The sequence below is a fragment of the Ceratotherium simum genome, chromosome 3 (assembly GCF_057802395.1).
Source record: "Ceratotherium simum simum isolate JZ-2026a chromosome 3, ASM5780239v1, whole genome shotgun sequence".
Taxonomy (NCBI): Eukaryota; Metazoa; Chordata; class Mammalia; order Perissodactyla; family Rhinocerotidae; genus Ceratotherium; species Ceratotherium simum.
The window spans coordinates 88,206,173-88,222,163 of NC_141902.1; the positions used below are offsets into that span (position 1 = coordinate 88,206,173).

Sequence of the window (15,991 nt, forward strand, 5' to 3'; positions counted from 1 at the left end):
TGTCTCACTCCTTGGGCCAATCATTGTAGACCAGAGCCCCTCTCTGTATCATGGTTGGCCATGCCTGGACCGCACGATCATTTCTGCAGCCCACAAGAACCACCTGGGATGAGCACAGGCAGTGTCCCAGCAAAAAAAAAAACAAGATGCTGCACAGACAAAATCAAACATCCACAACAAAGACTCTTACACGAGGCATTTTAACACTACAGAATTCTGTAGCAATGAAGAACCCACTTCCCACTGAAGAGAAAGGCCATTAACCTCTAATCCCAGCGCCAACAATGGCAAATCACAATCCTCTACAGAAACCGAACCCTTCATGGCATCTGCTCTCACAGAATGCTTCCTGTCGGTGAAAGGAAATAAAGCCAAGACTACTCTCTCTCCGAGAGGAGAAGTAAATAGTCTAGAAATAAACTAAAGAAAAAAATATGCATGTTATTCAGAAAAATATCTCAAAATATTTTTAATTTAAGAACAATACCTGTGTTACAGAAAAATAAAATGGGTCTGCTGTCACTAGTCTGGTGCAGTAAGAGGTCAGCAGTAAAGAAGTAATGAGCAGTAGTCTTGGAGGTTCTTAAGGAAGGAAAACTTCCTTGTGTGCATCCTCACCTTTCCCACGAATCTTCTCTAGGGCAGCCTGGGCCTCTGTGGTCTTACATCCTGTCTATCAAACACTTCGATGCTACGCTCCAAAATCCCTTAGCAAAGATGCTCTCACCCAAGTAAACATCCCTAGGCCCCAAACAGCCCAAGATGGTATCGGTTTCTGCATTCCACAGCTCCCTTCAGGGAACTGTGAGTAGCATTTTTCTTCATCTGGCCATGCTTAGCTTGAAGAAATGGTTTAGTTTCTTTTCCATTCTGCAATTCCCATTCTTATGAGGTAGGAGGCAAAGCCTCAACCAGAATAGCACCCTGAGAGGCCCGCTCAGCAGTAGGCATTCACTCATTTTGGTCACGGTGTCCTGTGTTTGCACAAGAGCCCCTATCCCCTCGTCCCAACCCAACACCCATATCATTTGAAACCACAGTAGATAAAACTATTTATTCTGGCTGTGGCAGCCATGATGTGCAACTGCTTTCCTTTCCTCCTTTCTTATTTATTTATTTGCTACTCGAAAGGTGAATACAGTCTGAAATTGATGATCTGGTGCAAAGAGGCCAAAATGTCAAGCCACCTATGCATTTTTGCTGGCTTACATAGCGTTGACCCATGGAGGGTTTGGAGACTATTTCAACGAGTCGGTAATTCAGTCCACTTGAAAAACATAGATTTCCAGACTCACTTAAAAATCAGATCTGGCAAGACTGACTTTTTTCTTTTCTTTTTCTTTTTTTTTTTTGGTGAGGGAGATTAGCACTGAGCTAATATCTGTTGCCAATCCTCCTCTTTTTGCTGAGGAAGATTGGCTCTGGGCTAACATCCGTGCCCATCTTCCTCTACTTTATACGTGGAACAGCTGCCAAAGCATGGCTTGATGAGCAGTGCATTAGGTCCGCGCCTGGGATCCGAACCTACAAACCCCAGGCCTCCGAAGCGGGGCGGTGAACTTAACCACTACGCCATCAGGCCAGCCCCTGGCAAGACCGACTTTGAGTTCCCACAAGGCCACAAATGGCGGAGAATGAGGCAAGGACTGTTGGTTCCCCAGCCCCCACACAGTCTGCTTTTCTCATTTGCTAGCTGAGCCCCTGCAGCACTTAAGATTGTTACCCCTGAGCAGCAGGCGTGGGAAGGGGCTTCAAAACAAGGGCACCAACACTCACGGCTGGCCCAAAGCTTCTTTTCAGGACATCCTTGTGCCTCACTCATTTATCTTCTGGGAAAAGCCACAGCAAGGCCAAATGGCTGCTTTCCAGCTCATACTATCTGAACTAAACTGAGCTTTTCAAGTTTCCAGCAAATGTGCATGAGGCTATAGCCACAAAAATGTTCATCACCTAAAGGTCCAATGAGGAAATTCCAGCATTTCTAGATTGATAAAATATAACGTAATTATCTAAAACGATGTTTATTGTTTAAGACATACAAAAAAGTTTATAATACATCAGTTGACAAAAAGCAGTTTACTTAACTGGTTGGTCTTAACTGGTTAAAAATTTAGGGGCCAGGGGCTGGCCAGGCGGCGCAAGCGGTTAAACGCACGCACTCCTCTGCGGCGGCCCAGGGTTCGCCGGTTCGGATCCTGGGCTCGCACCGACGCACCACTTGTCAGGCCATGCTGTGGCGGCGTCCCATATAAAGTGGAGGAAGATGGGCATGGATGTTAGCCCAGGGCCAGTCTTCCTCAGCAAAAAGAGGAGGATTGGCAGATGTTAGCTCAGGGCTGATCTCCTCACACACACACACACACACACACACACACACACACACACACACAAAATATATATATATAGGGGCCAGCCCAGTTGCATAGTGGTTAAGGTCACGCGCTCCGCTTTGGCAGCCCCGGGGCTTGCGGGTTCGGATCCTGGGCTCAGATTGAAGCACCGCTCATCATTTACATTTTCATATTATATTTTTGTTTTTCCCAATTTTACCAAAACAAGAATACATTCTTTTGAAAAATTAAACAAATATTAAGAAGCAAATTAAGAAGCAATGTGTTGGAACCCAGAAAACTAACCAATACATCACATTGGGGCAATCGCCATACTCTGGGGTGCCTCCACCTTCATACAAACCAGATCGCCTGCTGCCTGGGGCAGCAGGCAAAGAGGAGCCCTGCTGATTCAATTCAGGACTGAAGAGGTTGCTATTCTCAGATCTAGGAGATGGATTATATCCCAGGCTGAAAATCAGGATCCCACTACTCTTGTCAAAAGACCTGCCCGTGTGTTTAATAAAGTCAATCACTTATTCCTGCCTCAGCTTCTACATCTGGAGATGGAAATGACATGACCATAAAGATGAACAGACAGCGTTTATTGATCTCCACATGGACACGATACCTGATGCCCAGGCAAAGACTCGCAAGGCAGGTCCCACTGCCATCTTACTGATTAAAAAAAACAGGCTCAGGTCAACTGGAAACATGTCCAAAATCCCAGTGGCAGGTCTGTGGAGGAGCCAGGATGGGAACCTCAAGACTGTCAGACTCCAGAGCCCACACTCCGAGTCTTGTCCAAGGTCACCAGGCAGTGAGCACAGCAGTGATTCCATGAACCACGGGGCATGAATTATGAGCGGCTGAAAATGATGAGAAACATCTACCAGCATGAGCAATATGGAAGTACCAGATAAGAGCTACACGTGCGTCTCCCAGCACGTTGCTAAAACACACGGAAACGGCATGCGACCAGCATCGGGGGAGAGCGAGTGGAACACAGCCAAAACAAATTGACCGGTTTTAGAGTATCATTTATTTAAAAAAAGAAATTAATGATGGGAACTTCAATATCAATGAAGCTGCAAGAGTATAATGAGCTACGCTTGCTCCCACAAGGGATAGCTTTTTAATTATTTTTTCAGATGAACTGCAGTCACAATGTATTTGATCCATACTCGACCCACACTCTTTGGAGAGTTAAAACACATTTTACCCAATGACAAGTTAAAATAAAAACTCATCAGAAGCAAAATAACTCTGGGCTCCCGGGGCTCAGAAGAGAAATTTGGTTCTCTTTGGTTGCTGGCTGGAATTATAGTGACCTTTCCGCTAAATAAACACTTGGCAGATGAAATCTGAGAATAATTCTCTTTGCATCATTAACTGGAACATGGAGGGCTCCACTGGGTTTCAATGTAAGAGACAAACAAAACATGACACATTACTGTCTAATATATGTGGCTCCCAGCTTGGAGCGACTGCTCTGTGTATTCGGGCACCCTGCAAGGACCCCATTCTTCTGAGAATGCAGAAGGTCCCCACAGGAAGCCCTCCTCAAAGAATCACTTTCCTCTAGCCAGCTCCCATTCTACCTGCAGGCTTCTATCTCTGTATCTTCCTCTGCGTGTGTGTGTGCACATGTGTATATGTCTGTGTGCTGGTGTTGCATGTATATATGGCAGCCAAACACACTCACACAACTCAAAATGATCTCAGAACAACATCATTTGCATTAATTGTGATAAAATTACACAGAACCATAAACAGACACACACAGAGATACACAAATGAGTGCATATAAAATTGGTGAAATCTGAATAAACCTCATGGATTGTACCAATGTTAATTTCCTGGTTTTGATATTGTACTATAGTTATGCAAGATGTTACCACTGGGGGAAACTGGATGAAGGGTACAGGGAACTTCCCTGTATTTTGCAACAATTTGTGATTCTATAATTATTTCAAAATAAAAAGTTAAAAAAAAAAAACCTGCATCCTCAAATATCTTTTGGGTACCTTAAAAAAAAAAAGAAAACAATGCAGCTCCTCATAAAAAAGTTAGGACAGAGGCTGGCCTGGTGGTGTAGTGGTTAAGTTTGAACACTCCGTTTTGGCGGGCCCAGGGTTCGTGGGTTCAGATCCCAGGCGCGGACCTACACACTGCTCACCAAGCCATACTGTGGCGGTGTCCCACATACAAAAAATAGAGGAAGACTGGCACAGGTTAGCTCAGTGGCAATCTTCCTCACCAAAAAAAAAAAAAAAGGACAAAAGACACAAGAGTCTTCGCTTGGTTTGTTACTGGTCCACTTGGTACCTGTTATGGGCTGAATCACGATCCCCCAAAATTCATTTGTTGAAGCCCTAACCCACAGTGCTTCAGCACGTGACCTGTATTTGGAAACAGGGCCTTAAAGAGGTAATTAAGGTTAAATGAGGTCCTATGGGTGGGCCCTAATCCAATCTGACTGGTGTCCTTATAAGAGGAGGAAATTAAGACACACACCGAGACACCATGGATGAGTGCACACAGAGGAACGCCCATGTGAAGGCACAGGGAGGAGAAGGCACCATCTGCAAGCCAAGGAGAGGGACCTCAGAGGAAACCCACTCTACTGATACCTTGATCTTGGACTTCCAGCCTCCAGAACTGTGAGAAAATAAATTTCTATTGTCTAAGTCACCCAGTCTGGTGTTACATTATGGCAGCCACAGCAAACTAATACAGGACCCACATCCTTCATGCCCCATTCATCTGGTTTTGTCCCCAGCCCTTGGTTTCTTTCTTTAAGAGGGAAATGGCAGCTGAAGTGAGCAGGAAACCTCACCAGGTAAGGGACAACGGTCTCAGCACAGAAGAGCTAAGTTTTCAGTACCTCGTCCCTACTCATGTGGGGCTGGTGCTCAGCTATCTGGCAAGTTATCTAAACATGGAAGAGGGATCACAGTCTTTCAGGATGGGCCCAGAGGGCAGAACCAGAACCACCATGTGGAAAGTTGTAAGGAGACAGATTCCTAACACAACATACGGACAATTTCCTAATGGGTCTCATGGTTCAAAAATGCCATGACCAGCCCTATGAGGGTAGGGTGTCCACAATGCTAGAGAGAGAACAGAAGATGGAATACACCAGCTGCCCCCGCCTCACAAGTCTCCGCTCTGATCTGTGCCCATCGCTACTCAAAGCACCATATGAAACAGGGGCACGAGCTCCTTCTAGAACCCTGAGCTGAAATGCTAGCCAGGACCGCCCTCCTCTCTCTCCTCTCTCCTTTCTACTCGCAACTCTCTAGTCTGGCTCTGATACCCATTCTCCATTCCAATAGCACCTCTCCCCTCGGATTTGAGGCACACTGCTCTCTACCCATGGCTTGTGTGATTTTTATTCCCTTAAGGCTTCAGGCCATCTTGTGGAATGCCCTGACTTGCACCTGACCCTGGACCATCCACCAGCCTTCCACCCCCCACCACAGCCTTGTCACAGATCCTGGACGTACCTCGGAAAAACATCACTCTCAGACCTGGAGCTCAGCCCCATTCAGCTACGTTATCTTATGCAAGAATTAATTCACTGCTCAGAATCACAGTTTACCTGTCTGCTTCATTTATAACAGCAAAAATTTTAAAAACCCAGGGCCAATAATAAAGGGCATTAAAAATTATGGTATAGATCCACAAGGGAATATTATGTATGCAGTAATAACATCATAGAAGAATATTTAGCACCATGAGGAAATGCTCATAAAATATTAAAAGATAAATGCAATTGCAAAACATTGTTGATTATAAACATATTTTTTGTAAAAAAGCGTACCAATGCAGAAAAAAAGACTGTATATAACCACAAAGTTAGGAGTAATTATTCTTTAATTATGCTTTTTTTATACTTCCAAAGTCGTCAACAGTGAACACGGAATATTTTTTAACTAGGAATAAAGTTTTTAAAAAAATCCTTACCACTCTCCTTTCACCTGTTTCCTTCTCAAAGAAAAAAAGGCAATAACCAGCTGACACAGCAACCTAATGAAAGGACACAGTGAGTCCATTACGTTACTCCACTTGTTCTTCCTATAACACAACCTGCCATGTTTTGAGCTTGGAAAAACAGAGCAGCTAAGAAAGCTGGGCATGCAGTCTAGAGGCACGAGCAGACTCCCCAAGTCAGGCCCCCGCATCAAACCTTTTCCACAGCCACTCTGCCCGATCTATCCCTCTAGGAAGAAAGAGGGCCACGTGCCACCCACGGGTCACCGTCTAGCATCGCCGTGAGGCTTGGCTCCACACTGTGCCGTATATAGGGAAAAGCCTGCCAGCAGAGCCGCGTCTCCATTCATCGGGGTTTGACCCCCAGTAATGAGCTTCCTTGGCTCCCTCCCCACGCTGGAAAGGAGAGGCTGCAGAATGGTGCCAGCCAGAGAAGCCCCTTGTGAATGGCCCATCGAGGAATCCAGGAGTTTGGCTGCGGCTCGGCCACCAGAGGCCAAAGCAAACAGTTATTTCAGTGGAAAATATAGCTTGAATCAAGATAGCACGCTTCACTTTCCCCCTGGTTGTAGTGGGGTCTATGACACAGCCACAGGCAACACCCATCTGGTGACCCAGAATGCAGGCAACCCAGGGGCAGGTCTTGTCACCAGTGCACCAAGCACTGTTATCATCCCCTTCTCTGCTGACAGCCACAGGAAAGGATGCGCTGTGAACAAGCCTGTGTCTTACACACACAGTACTGACAATCCTTTCAATCTCCAATCCACACTCACACTTTAGGCGTATAATCAGACGGCTGGTTGTGGGCCTCTCTCTTAACCAGCTTTGCAGAAGCCAGAACCAGGAGGCACATGCTACTCCACTCCAATAGGTACACATCACCCACAGTCCCAGGGCCAGCCCCTTCACACTTTCCTCCTCTCTGCTGGGAGTTGAGAGGCCACAGTTCACATCCATCCCATTCAGTGGGCTCCCCCCAATACTTCCTGAGGCAAAGGTAAGTTGCTTCAGGAACTAGCCGTCTATCAGGGGAGATAAATGCTAAAATAGTCTCATGATCACAAACACTTTTCCATGGGCTGTATAGTAAATGAATGAACCAGTATGCTCTGCTATGCTACAGTCTTCTTAAACTGTTCCTGGAGAATTCAAACTGTGCATGGAATAAAAAGGCCACCTATTGAGGCCAATCTGTGCAGAAGGCTTGCTCTCTGCTGCTCCCTGTAAACACAGACCCATAAAACAAATTTGGAAAGACTTAAGGAGTCCATCTCTGTGGCCATGTGCTGTCATGTTTTGGAATTTGGCCAGACGGACCACAGCCACCAAGATGTCCATGTACCATGCAAATAAGACACTCCCAACCCTCTGACTGCTTACTATCATAGGCGAAAAGGGCACCCACATAGAAATTTGGCCAAAATGTTCTTCCTACCAAAAACTCATTATAAATCCCCTAGTCAAGGCCTCAGAACTGGAGAAGGCCCCTTGCCTCAAATGGTCAGCCCTACTGCCCTTCCCTCCACCTCCCACACCTGAAACCAAAACGCTTCCAAATCCTAAAGCTTTGCACATACAAAAACCAGGTCCCCTCCAGTGGGGTGGGCACCACAGCCTAACTCATCAGGGAAGACTTCCAGAAGAGGGTTCTGAGCCTGCTGCTCCAGGCAGGAAGCCCCAAGGAGAGGTGATTGAGCACTGGCATGACTTCAGGAGGGATACAGCGGAGAAATTTTTCAATTTATTCTATCATTAGAGACAAGAACTCAGCTTTTCACTCCCCATTTCCTTCCTGTGCTCAGATTTATCTACTTGCTGTTACTGCTACCAGAAAAAACACCTCTCCCAGGTTCCTAAGGGTGACATCAGTTTGGCTGGAGACCAACAGTCTGACTGGGCCTCAGGAGACTACCTTGGCTACATGCTATGTATGGCCCATGTCCCAGTCTGCCACAGACTTACATGGAGGAGCTTTCACTCCAGCTGTAAAAGAAACAAAATGCACATGATTTCCTTAGTGCCTGCTCCGCACCGTACCCACCTTCAGACACAATTACGGAAGCAGCTAACCACATGGAGGGAGGGACTGTCCATCTCCGGCCTGAGCAGTCGTCTCTTCTACTTTGTGTCCCACAGGTAGGCCATGACCAGGCTCACAGGTGCTCCACCCTGAACAGGGAGGCAAGTACTCTCTACCTTTCCCACCCTGAGCCTGTTCACAGAGGGCTGAAACATATGCCTGCAACATTTTGTTCCGTGGCTGGGGCAGAAAGGCACAGAGGAAAATCAGCATTCAGGTGTGTAACTGTTCCAACCCCTCCTCTCTCAGAAAGCTTGGGCAGCGTAGGGTGGGTGCTTGGCAGATATGAAGCTTTATGTCAAATTCTGTTCAAATTCTATTTTAACCTAAACCTCCATATTATAATTAACTTTATACCTCAAGGCACCCTTCTTTCAGGAGGCATAAAGCTTCCGCAGGTAGAGGTAATTTTTTCAAAGCTTAGCACTTGGAGACTGGGGATATGTCATAAAAATCCAACAGCTCAAGGGAGGCAAAATTATACTTGGTAAACAAGGGCTGGAGATGCTCAGCAGGCCAGCCCACACCCTACAAATGACCACGCAAGTGTCCAGAAGCAGTGACTGACGACCCCATCTGCTCTAAGAGCAAGTCACTACTAAGATACTTCTCAACCCTACACCACAAATGGCTTCCATCCTTCCAGCATAAAATATCAGAAACTATTAGAGCACAAAATAATTTTTAAAAACTCAGATGTAAGTTTTTTATTTCTTCCTAAATAGTCAGTTCCAGTGTATATCTCCATTACAGAAAAAAATTACTCAAATTCACCAACTTTCAATGATACCAAATGCCAAGAAAGCAAGCATCTCTCCCTTTGAGCTTCAATAGGACAGAAGATCATTAGATTCAAATTAAAATTTTATTTTAAATTATTATTAAAATGATTATTAAAAACTGGAGTTTCCAACTTGCAGACCCCAAGTACGTCATCGTGGCTAATGCCAGATACACTGAAGTCCACACACACACACACACACACACACACACAAAGCAGATAAATAAACATACAACTCCTCCTGACCATGTCTGCCCATTCAAGGTCTGTTAACACTCTAGCACAGCTGAGCTCCAATTCTGCTGCACATTGGAACCACCCGGGGAGATTTTCAAAAGGGCTGCATGTTCAGGCTGCACCCCAGACCAACGACACCAGAATTTCCGGGGGTGCAACTCAGACATCAGCATTTCTCAAAAGCCCCGAGATGTGCAGCCAAGTCTGAGAACCAGTGCTCTGGCTGAATAGAAAGCTCACGGGCCCACCTTTCCTTCTCAACACACCCTGGTTACTAACAAGAGCATGAACCCCAAAAGAACCGCACCCCAGGGCGCCGCAGCAGCTCCTACCTATGTAGAGCGAGGAGTCCTTCCTGCGCACGTGGTCGTCGATGTAGGAGACGCCCAGGGGCTGCACGGGGGTAGCACCGATCCCCAGGAGCACCTGGGCGCCAATGAGCAGCAAGTACATCATGTTGGTGGCGGTCCGGCTGCGGCAGATGAGGTCCGGGTCGGGGCCCTGGTCGCCGCCCGAGCCGTTGGCGGCGCAGACGTCGCGGCCCTCGGCGCCCCAGCGGATCTCGCCCGCCTCGTACTTGTACTGGTGCGTCAGGAACTCGGGCAGCGCCGAGAGCAGCGCGCCCAGCGCCATGACGATGCCGCCGCAGCCGATGAGGCGCGGCCGGTGCCCGCGCGCCCCGAAGTAGCTCACGAAGAGGATGAGCGCCAGGTTCCCGATCTCAAAGCTGCTGGCGATCACGCCCACGTCGGCGCTCTGCAGGTTGAACCTCCGCTCCAGGGTGGTCAGGACGCTCACCTGCGGGATGCAAAACGAAATCTTAATGCCAACTCAGATGGACACCGCTGAGGAAGCCCCCTTCCGGCATCACGGTGCACCTGCCCGTCCCGGACCCTCCCACCTGGCAGTTTTTTACCAGAAGCAAAAAGGCACCTATGGAAAGTGATTTAAACCTGAAGGGTCCGCAAAACGTTTACTTTGTATGATAATCCTAATTCAACGGTTAAAGAATTAACTTTGCCAATGGCAAAGAAGTTTTTCTTGGCACCTGTTTCCATCCTGAAAGGTTCTGCCTCTATTCCGGAAGCACAACGTCCACTGCCCCACACGCCACCACCATGTAGGGCTCATGAGTCCCGTAAAAGTCCTGACGCCCACAGTTCTCACATGCTCCTCACTATATCCTATTCAGCAAGTCCGTGCTGGGAGGGCGGAGGAGCCAGGGCTACTTTACCCATAGGTTAGCAAAGCAATGCCTGAAGAAAATAAATAAAAACAAAACAAAACAAAAGAAAAGCCTGAGTGGCAAAATGGACGAGCTAGATTAGCTCATTAGGATAATCATTAGCTCTTCACTTCTTTCTGGAAGTCTCCAAACAAAGTACATTTCCCTGGAGGCCATCAGGTAACTACATCCCTAACTGTTCTATGCACTACAGCCCCACTAAGGCCCTTGGATGGGGTATTTTTAGGACTTTGCCCACCTTTGTATTCTTGTCTGCCTTCCATTTGTTTAACAAGTATTTACTGACCATCTGCCATTGACCTGGCAACGCCCTAGACACAAAAGACAGAAAAATGAGGAAGTGATGACACCCAGCCTCAAGACATGTAGCAGAAAAGTAAACAAGTACACAACTATAACACAGAGTGACTGGATGTTACATTCATGATGCAAACATCACACGCGTTTGTCAAGAGGAGATACATTATTTTAGGGCTTCTTGAAGTGGAGAGAAAATGCAAATGGCCTCCCTCTCCTGCTGTCTGCAGGTTCCACGCAGGGTATTATTAGCAAGACCAGAGTCTCTGTCATGGAAGGTCTGACAGCCTGAGCTAAAGTCAAGTGACATAATTTAACAATGGAATGGAAAATAGTTAGAAAGGTGGGTTGGCGACAGATTATAAGGAGCCACAGATTCCACCCTGAAGAAATTAGGCAATCTCACGCAGTGTGGTGGAAAGAATGCAGATCAAGAATGCAGAACACCTAGTTTGCATCCCAGCTATTATTTCCTTATTTAACTCCATGATTCCGGTCAAGTTAACCTGTCCAAGCTTTGATTTCTGTGAAATAGGAATAATAACATCCACCTGGCAAGATGTATGTGAGGATTAGAAATAATGTATAAAAAGTCCATTATCACAGAGTAACCTTTCCCTACCTGGCAGGAGAGCGTGCGGAGAGGCAGCGAAGCAGAGGGGTGCAGAGCCAGGACTCTGGGCCAGAAGCCTAGGTCCATCCTGACTGTGTCACCTTGGGCAATTTACCCCATGCTTTCACTCTCCCATCTGTAAAACAGAGACAAGAGTGCTACCTCTCAGAGCTGGTGCCACGAGTAAACAACATATGTGTGTAAATGCTAGGTGAGGGCTATCTAGAACCATTATCACTTTTCTGTGGGCATCGGGGAACATCAAAGATTCTAAAAGCATAAGAGTGACACCAGATGTGACTGCAGTGTGGAGAATGGATGGCAGAAGAGTAAAGAAATGAACACCAGCAGAGAAAAAGGCTAGACTATTATTGAGAGGAGAAGAAAAGGTCAAGTCAATACAGTGGCAGTAGAAACGAACAGGAAAATTTGAGAAGCATTGTAGAGGCAGAATTATATCCTTGGGGAGATGGGGCTGCGTCTGCCAATCAATTGGATGTATGCTGCTAAGAAAAGGAAGGAAGGAGTCTCATGGATGTAGCCTTCCTCCAAATGTATAAGTGCACTGTTGTCAATATCCCTGCATCCATACCCTCCCTGCAGTGTCCACACACGTGTGCCTATGTGCAAACATATGCACACCTGTGATGACTACCATGCCTCTATTCTATTTGCCTTTATTATAAAACAATATAGAGAAGCCTGGTGATTCCTCTTAGCCTCATTTTCAACCCCACACATTTAAACAGACTCCTTTAGCCCAGTGGTTCTCAGGGCTACCTTCAGATGCAAGCACTTGGGAAGCGCTAAAAATTTCAGATGCCTGGTCCCTCCCACGTTTCTGACTCAACTGGTCAGGGAAGCAGCCTGGGCCCTGGGATTCTGTTATAGTCCGGCCGCTGCCCCCCACCCCTACCCACTAGGTGATTCTGAAGAAGGTGAGCAGCACAGTGCTAACACGATGACACACATTGCTGTGGTTGTCCTGGGGCGAGCGCTGCAGAGCAGTGTTCTAACACCAGCACAGACCCCGTCTGTAACCGACAACGGGACATCTGGGTGTCCGCCATCACCCGCGTTCCAATTCTGATTCCTGTTTCCATTGTGCTTTCTAACCAAGTCAAGGCCAGCTCACAACTCAGTCAGCTTTAGTTATGTGGTTAGATGATTTTTTTTCAAACCAAGTATTTGCAATGGTGGAGAAATGAAATTTAGCGAGTCCTGGTCTCATTAAAATGGCTCGCAAATACTCCGAAAGAAGTTCTTTATGAAAGGTCTGGGCAAGTAAAAACAAAGGCTTCATTCATTCACTCCTTTCCTTCATAACACAAACAAAAGTGATGGAATGAGTGCTCTAACAGAGGTTTATAATAGGTAACGCAGTGTGGGAGTACAAAGGAAGGCAGGGAAGGTGGCCTTCCTCCCCTGGGAGGTGGGGGCTTCAGGGGGCCTTCACCCAGGCCTTTGTGCTGAGTCTTGAGAGATGCCCAGAAGAGGCTGGATGCAGAAATGGAACAGGGATGCATCTGCGCAGGGTCCTCTGGGTCCACCAGTCACCTCCAGCAGTCTGGTGAGTCTGCAGCCTGATGACCTCCACCATGGGAGTAAAGGACAAGGGAGGTGGGCAGGTGGGAAGGGTTGGAGCAGAAGCCATATTTCACTTCTGCCATGAGGCTTAGTGACATACATACCAGGCAGCATATCTGAGACATGGCAACCGCTCCGTTTCAGCAGGTGTACCCTGTCATAAAATATCAGGCAGGTGTGGACATTTATGATGACAGACAAGGGTGGTGGGGATAGAGACAGCTGTGGGCAAAACAAAAAATAATCAGCTCTTCTAGAGAGCGAGCTGATGCCTGTGCCTGCATGCAGCTCCTGTCCTGCCTCAAACCGCTCTTTGCAGATCAACGCCCAGGGGCACAGGAAGCAGTAGGTTCTTTACCTCCTTGACTCGCAACTTGATTAACAGTTAAGCTATGCAAACATTCTGAAAAGATGCTTTGTTGATCCATTAGATGAGAGGCTAATGTCTTCACTCACTTAAAAACACAGTTTTGAGAGGGTGGACTAAGCGTGCATGAGAGGCCATAAAACCACTTGCGGCTTTTACGTGGCGGAACAATCCAGCGATGAGGAAGATGCACGCTAAAGAGAACGGCTGTCTTTACTTAATGGGTAACAGGACTGATGGAAAACGTCTTGATAATTAGAGATGAAGGAGCCGCAACTCCAGGAGCAAAAGAGAAGAGGAAGTGTCGTTACCCGGCACCAAGTGGACATGAAGTTATTATTAAACGAATGCGACATTTATCAGGTTTCTACTACCACAATTCAAAAAAAAAAAAAAATCAGCTTGTCTTTCAGAATCTCCTGGAGCACTTGTTAAAAATAGATTCCCAAACCCAGAGATGAAGCTCCAGAGTCCAAGGCTTTATAAACCTCCTGGGGTCTCCGATGCCCAGCTGGGGCTGAATACCACGGGCATTCCAGGTGTCCACATACATACTCACCATCAAGGTAGAGCTGTGGTTCTCAACCTTCAGTGGCAGCAGAGTCACCTGGAGGGTGTCAGACTGCCGGCTTCAACCTCCGAGCATCTGATTCAGCAGGTCTGGGGATTTGTAGTTCTAACAAGCTCCCAGGTGATGCTGCTGGTGGTCAGGGGACTACACTTGAGAACCACTGCTCTACTGGGCCTCCTCTCCTCAGCAAGCCTACCCCACTCAACATTCAAGAAGTTTTTAAAATCAAACACAAACTGAAAGCACGCCCTCATTTCCAGTTCCTGGAGACACACTCTCCTTGTACGGGAAAGCCGGGTTGCATTTTGGGAAGGCTCACCTCTTAGGGTGCCTAAGGCACACTCAGACCAACTGCAGTGATGGGGCCCAGCCCCAAAGGGAGATTTCAGTCCACGACGTCATAAATGCTGTAAGACACGAGGCACCCAGAGACCATGGCCAGGTACAGAGGAGCCCTTCCTCACCTTCAAAAGGGCCAAGGTTATCAGACACTGACTGAATAAGAAGCCAGGTTCTTAGGAGCAGCAGCTGAAGCTCAGGACTGCTCTCAGGAACCCTCCTAGAGGTCTGTCAATTTTCTTACTCTGGCTTAGGGAGTGTGGCCTGGACTGGAATCACTTGGGGAGCTTTTGCAACACACCAGCCAGCACCTGCCACCCCCCAACAGGGACTCGGATATAGTTGTGAGAGCTGGGCCCACGCGTATTTCCAAAGTTGCCCAAGTGATTCTAACACACAGACAGGTAGAGGTATGTGTGTGCACTATATGGACACTGCGGAGGGGCTGTGCATGCAGGGATGTTTACAACAGTGCAACCTGGTCCTATCGGTGCAGTGCTGGAGCAGGAGAGCCTCAGGTTCAAATCTGGCTTTGACAGCACGTGGCCAAGGCATTCTTTCTGAGCCTATTTCCACACCTGTGCAGTGGGGACAGCAATACTTGCTTGTGAGAGCATTATGAGATCGTGTATCAGAGCAGCCAGCACACAGTAGGTGCACATAAAAGAGCTGCCCTCATCACTGGCGTGTATGCTCTGTGTGGCTTCCAATTCGATTCCACACACAGAGTGTCTGCTCCGTGGGCAGTGGAAGGAACTAAGTACGATTGAGAGGCAATCCCTGCCTTTTGGGACTTCACAATCCGGGAAGAGCAGAAACAACAACACAGGCTACAATACAGGGTAATAGAATAGGCTGGCAGAAGCTTCAAGGGAATGAGAACATACATTTGGCTGCATGTGGAGGAAAATGTATCTGGGATGCAACAAGAATGCACTGGATTTCAATGGCTGGGAGGTGCCACAACATTCCAAGAGCAAAGATCAGTGGCGTGCAGGGAGAGTTCAGAACACCCCTGGGGAAAGCGAAGACCTTTTGTCCTCAGAGCGCTGTGAGGAGTAATCTGAGACAAAACGGCCTTGAAGTCCAGGCTGAAGGTCTGCCCTTGATTTGGAGGTCAATGGGGAGCCAAGGGAGGTTCCTGAGCAGGAGCCATCCTTCAGCAACATTATCCTGGCAGTGTTGCGTAGCGTGCAGTGACGAGAAACTGCCAAGGCAGCTATTTCAAGACAACTGGTGAGAAATGAGGCTTCAGCAGGGTCGCTCCGCAGAATGTCAGAAGGGCGCCTGTGTCAGAAATGCCTCCGAGGTAAAACGCGGCAGAGCCGGCAGCTCATGGGAGGCCTGGGTCAAGGAAGGTGGAGCCAAAAGGACCCTGAGGGAGTCCCCCTGGCTCCATCGGGAGCCCCGGTGAGGGCTGAGAGCTGGGAGGCTGGGAGGGGCCCGTGAGAACGGATGGAGAACCTGCATCTACAAGCACGTCTGCGCTGAGGGGCATGGGACGTGACAGAGCCCAGCAGGCTGCCCCCGAGGAGCTGGAGGAA

At 47.7% G+C, this 15,991-nt stretch overlaps 1 protein-coding gene across 2 annotated transcripts in view; it reads right to left on the bottom strand.

Moving 5' to 3' along the window:
- SLCO3A1 (solute carrier organic anion transporter family member 3A1) overlaps window positions 1-15,991 on the bottom strand; it is a 294,020-nt gene that overhangs the window by 224,196 nt on the left and 53,833 nt on the right. For both annotated transcript variants that reach the window (XM_004431917.3, XM_004431916.3), the window contains exon 2: window positions 9,760-10,225. In XM_004431917.3, the coding sequence (XP_004431974.1) occupies window positions 9,760-10,225 (466 nt within the window). The remainder of the gene's footprint in view (window positions 1-9,759; window positions 10,226-15,991) is intronic.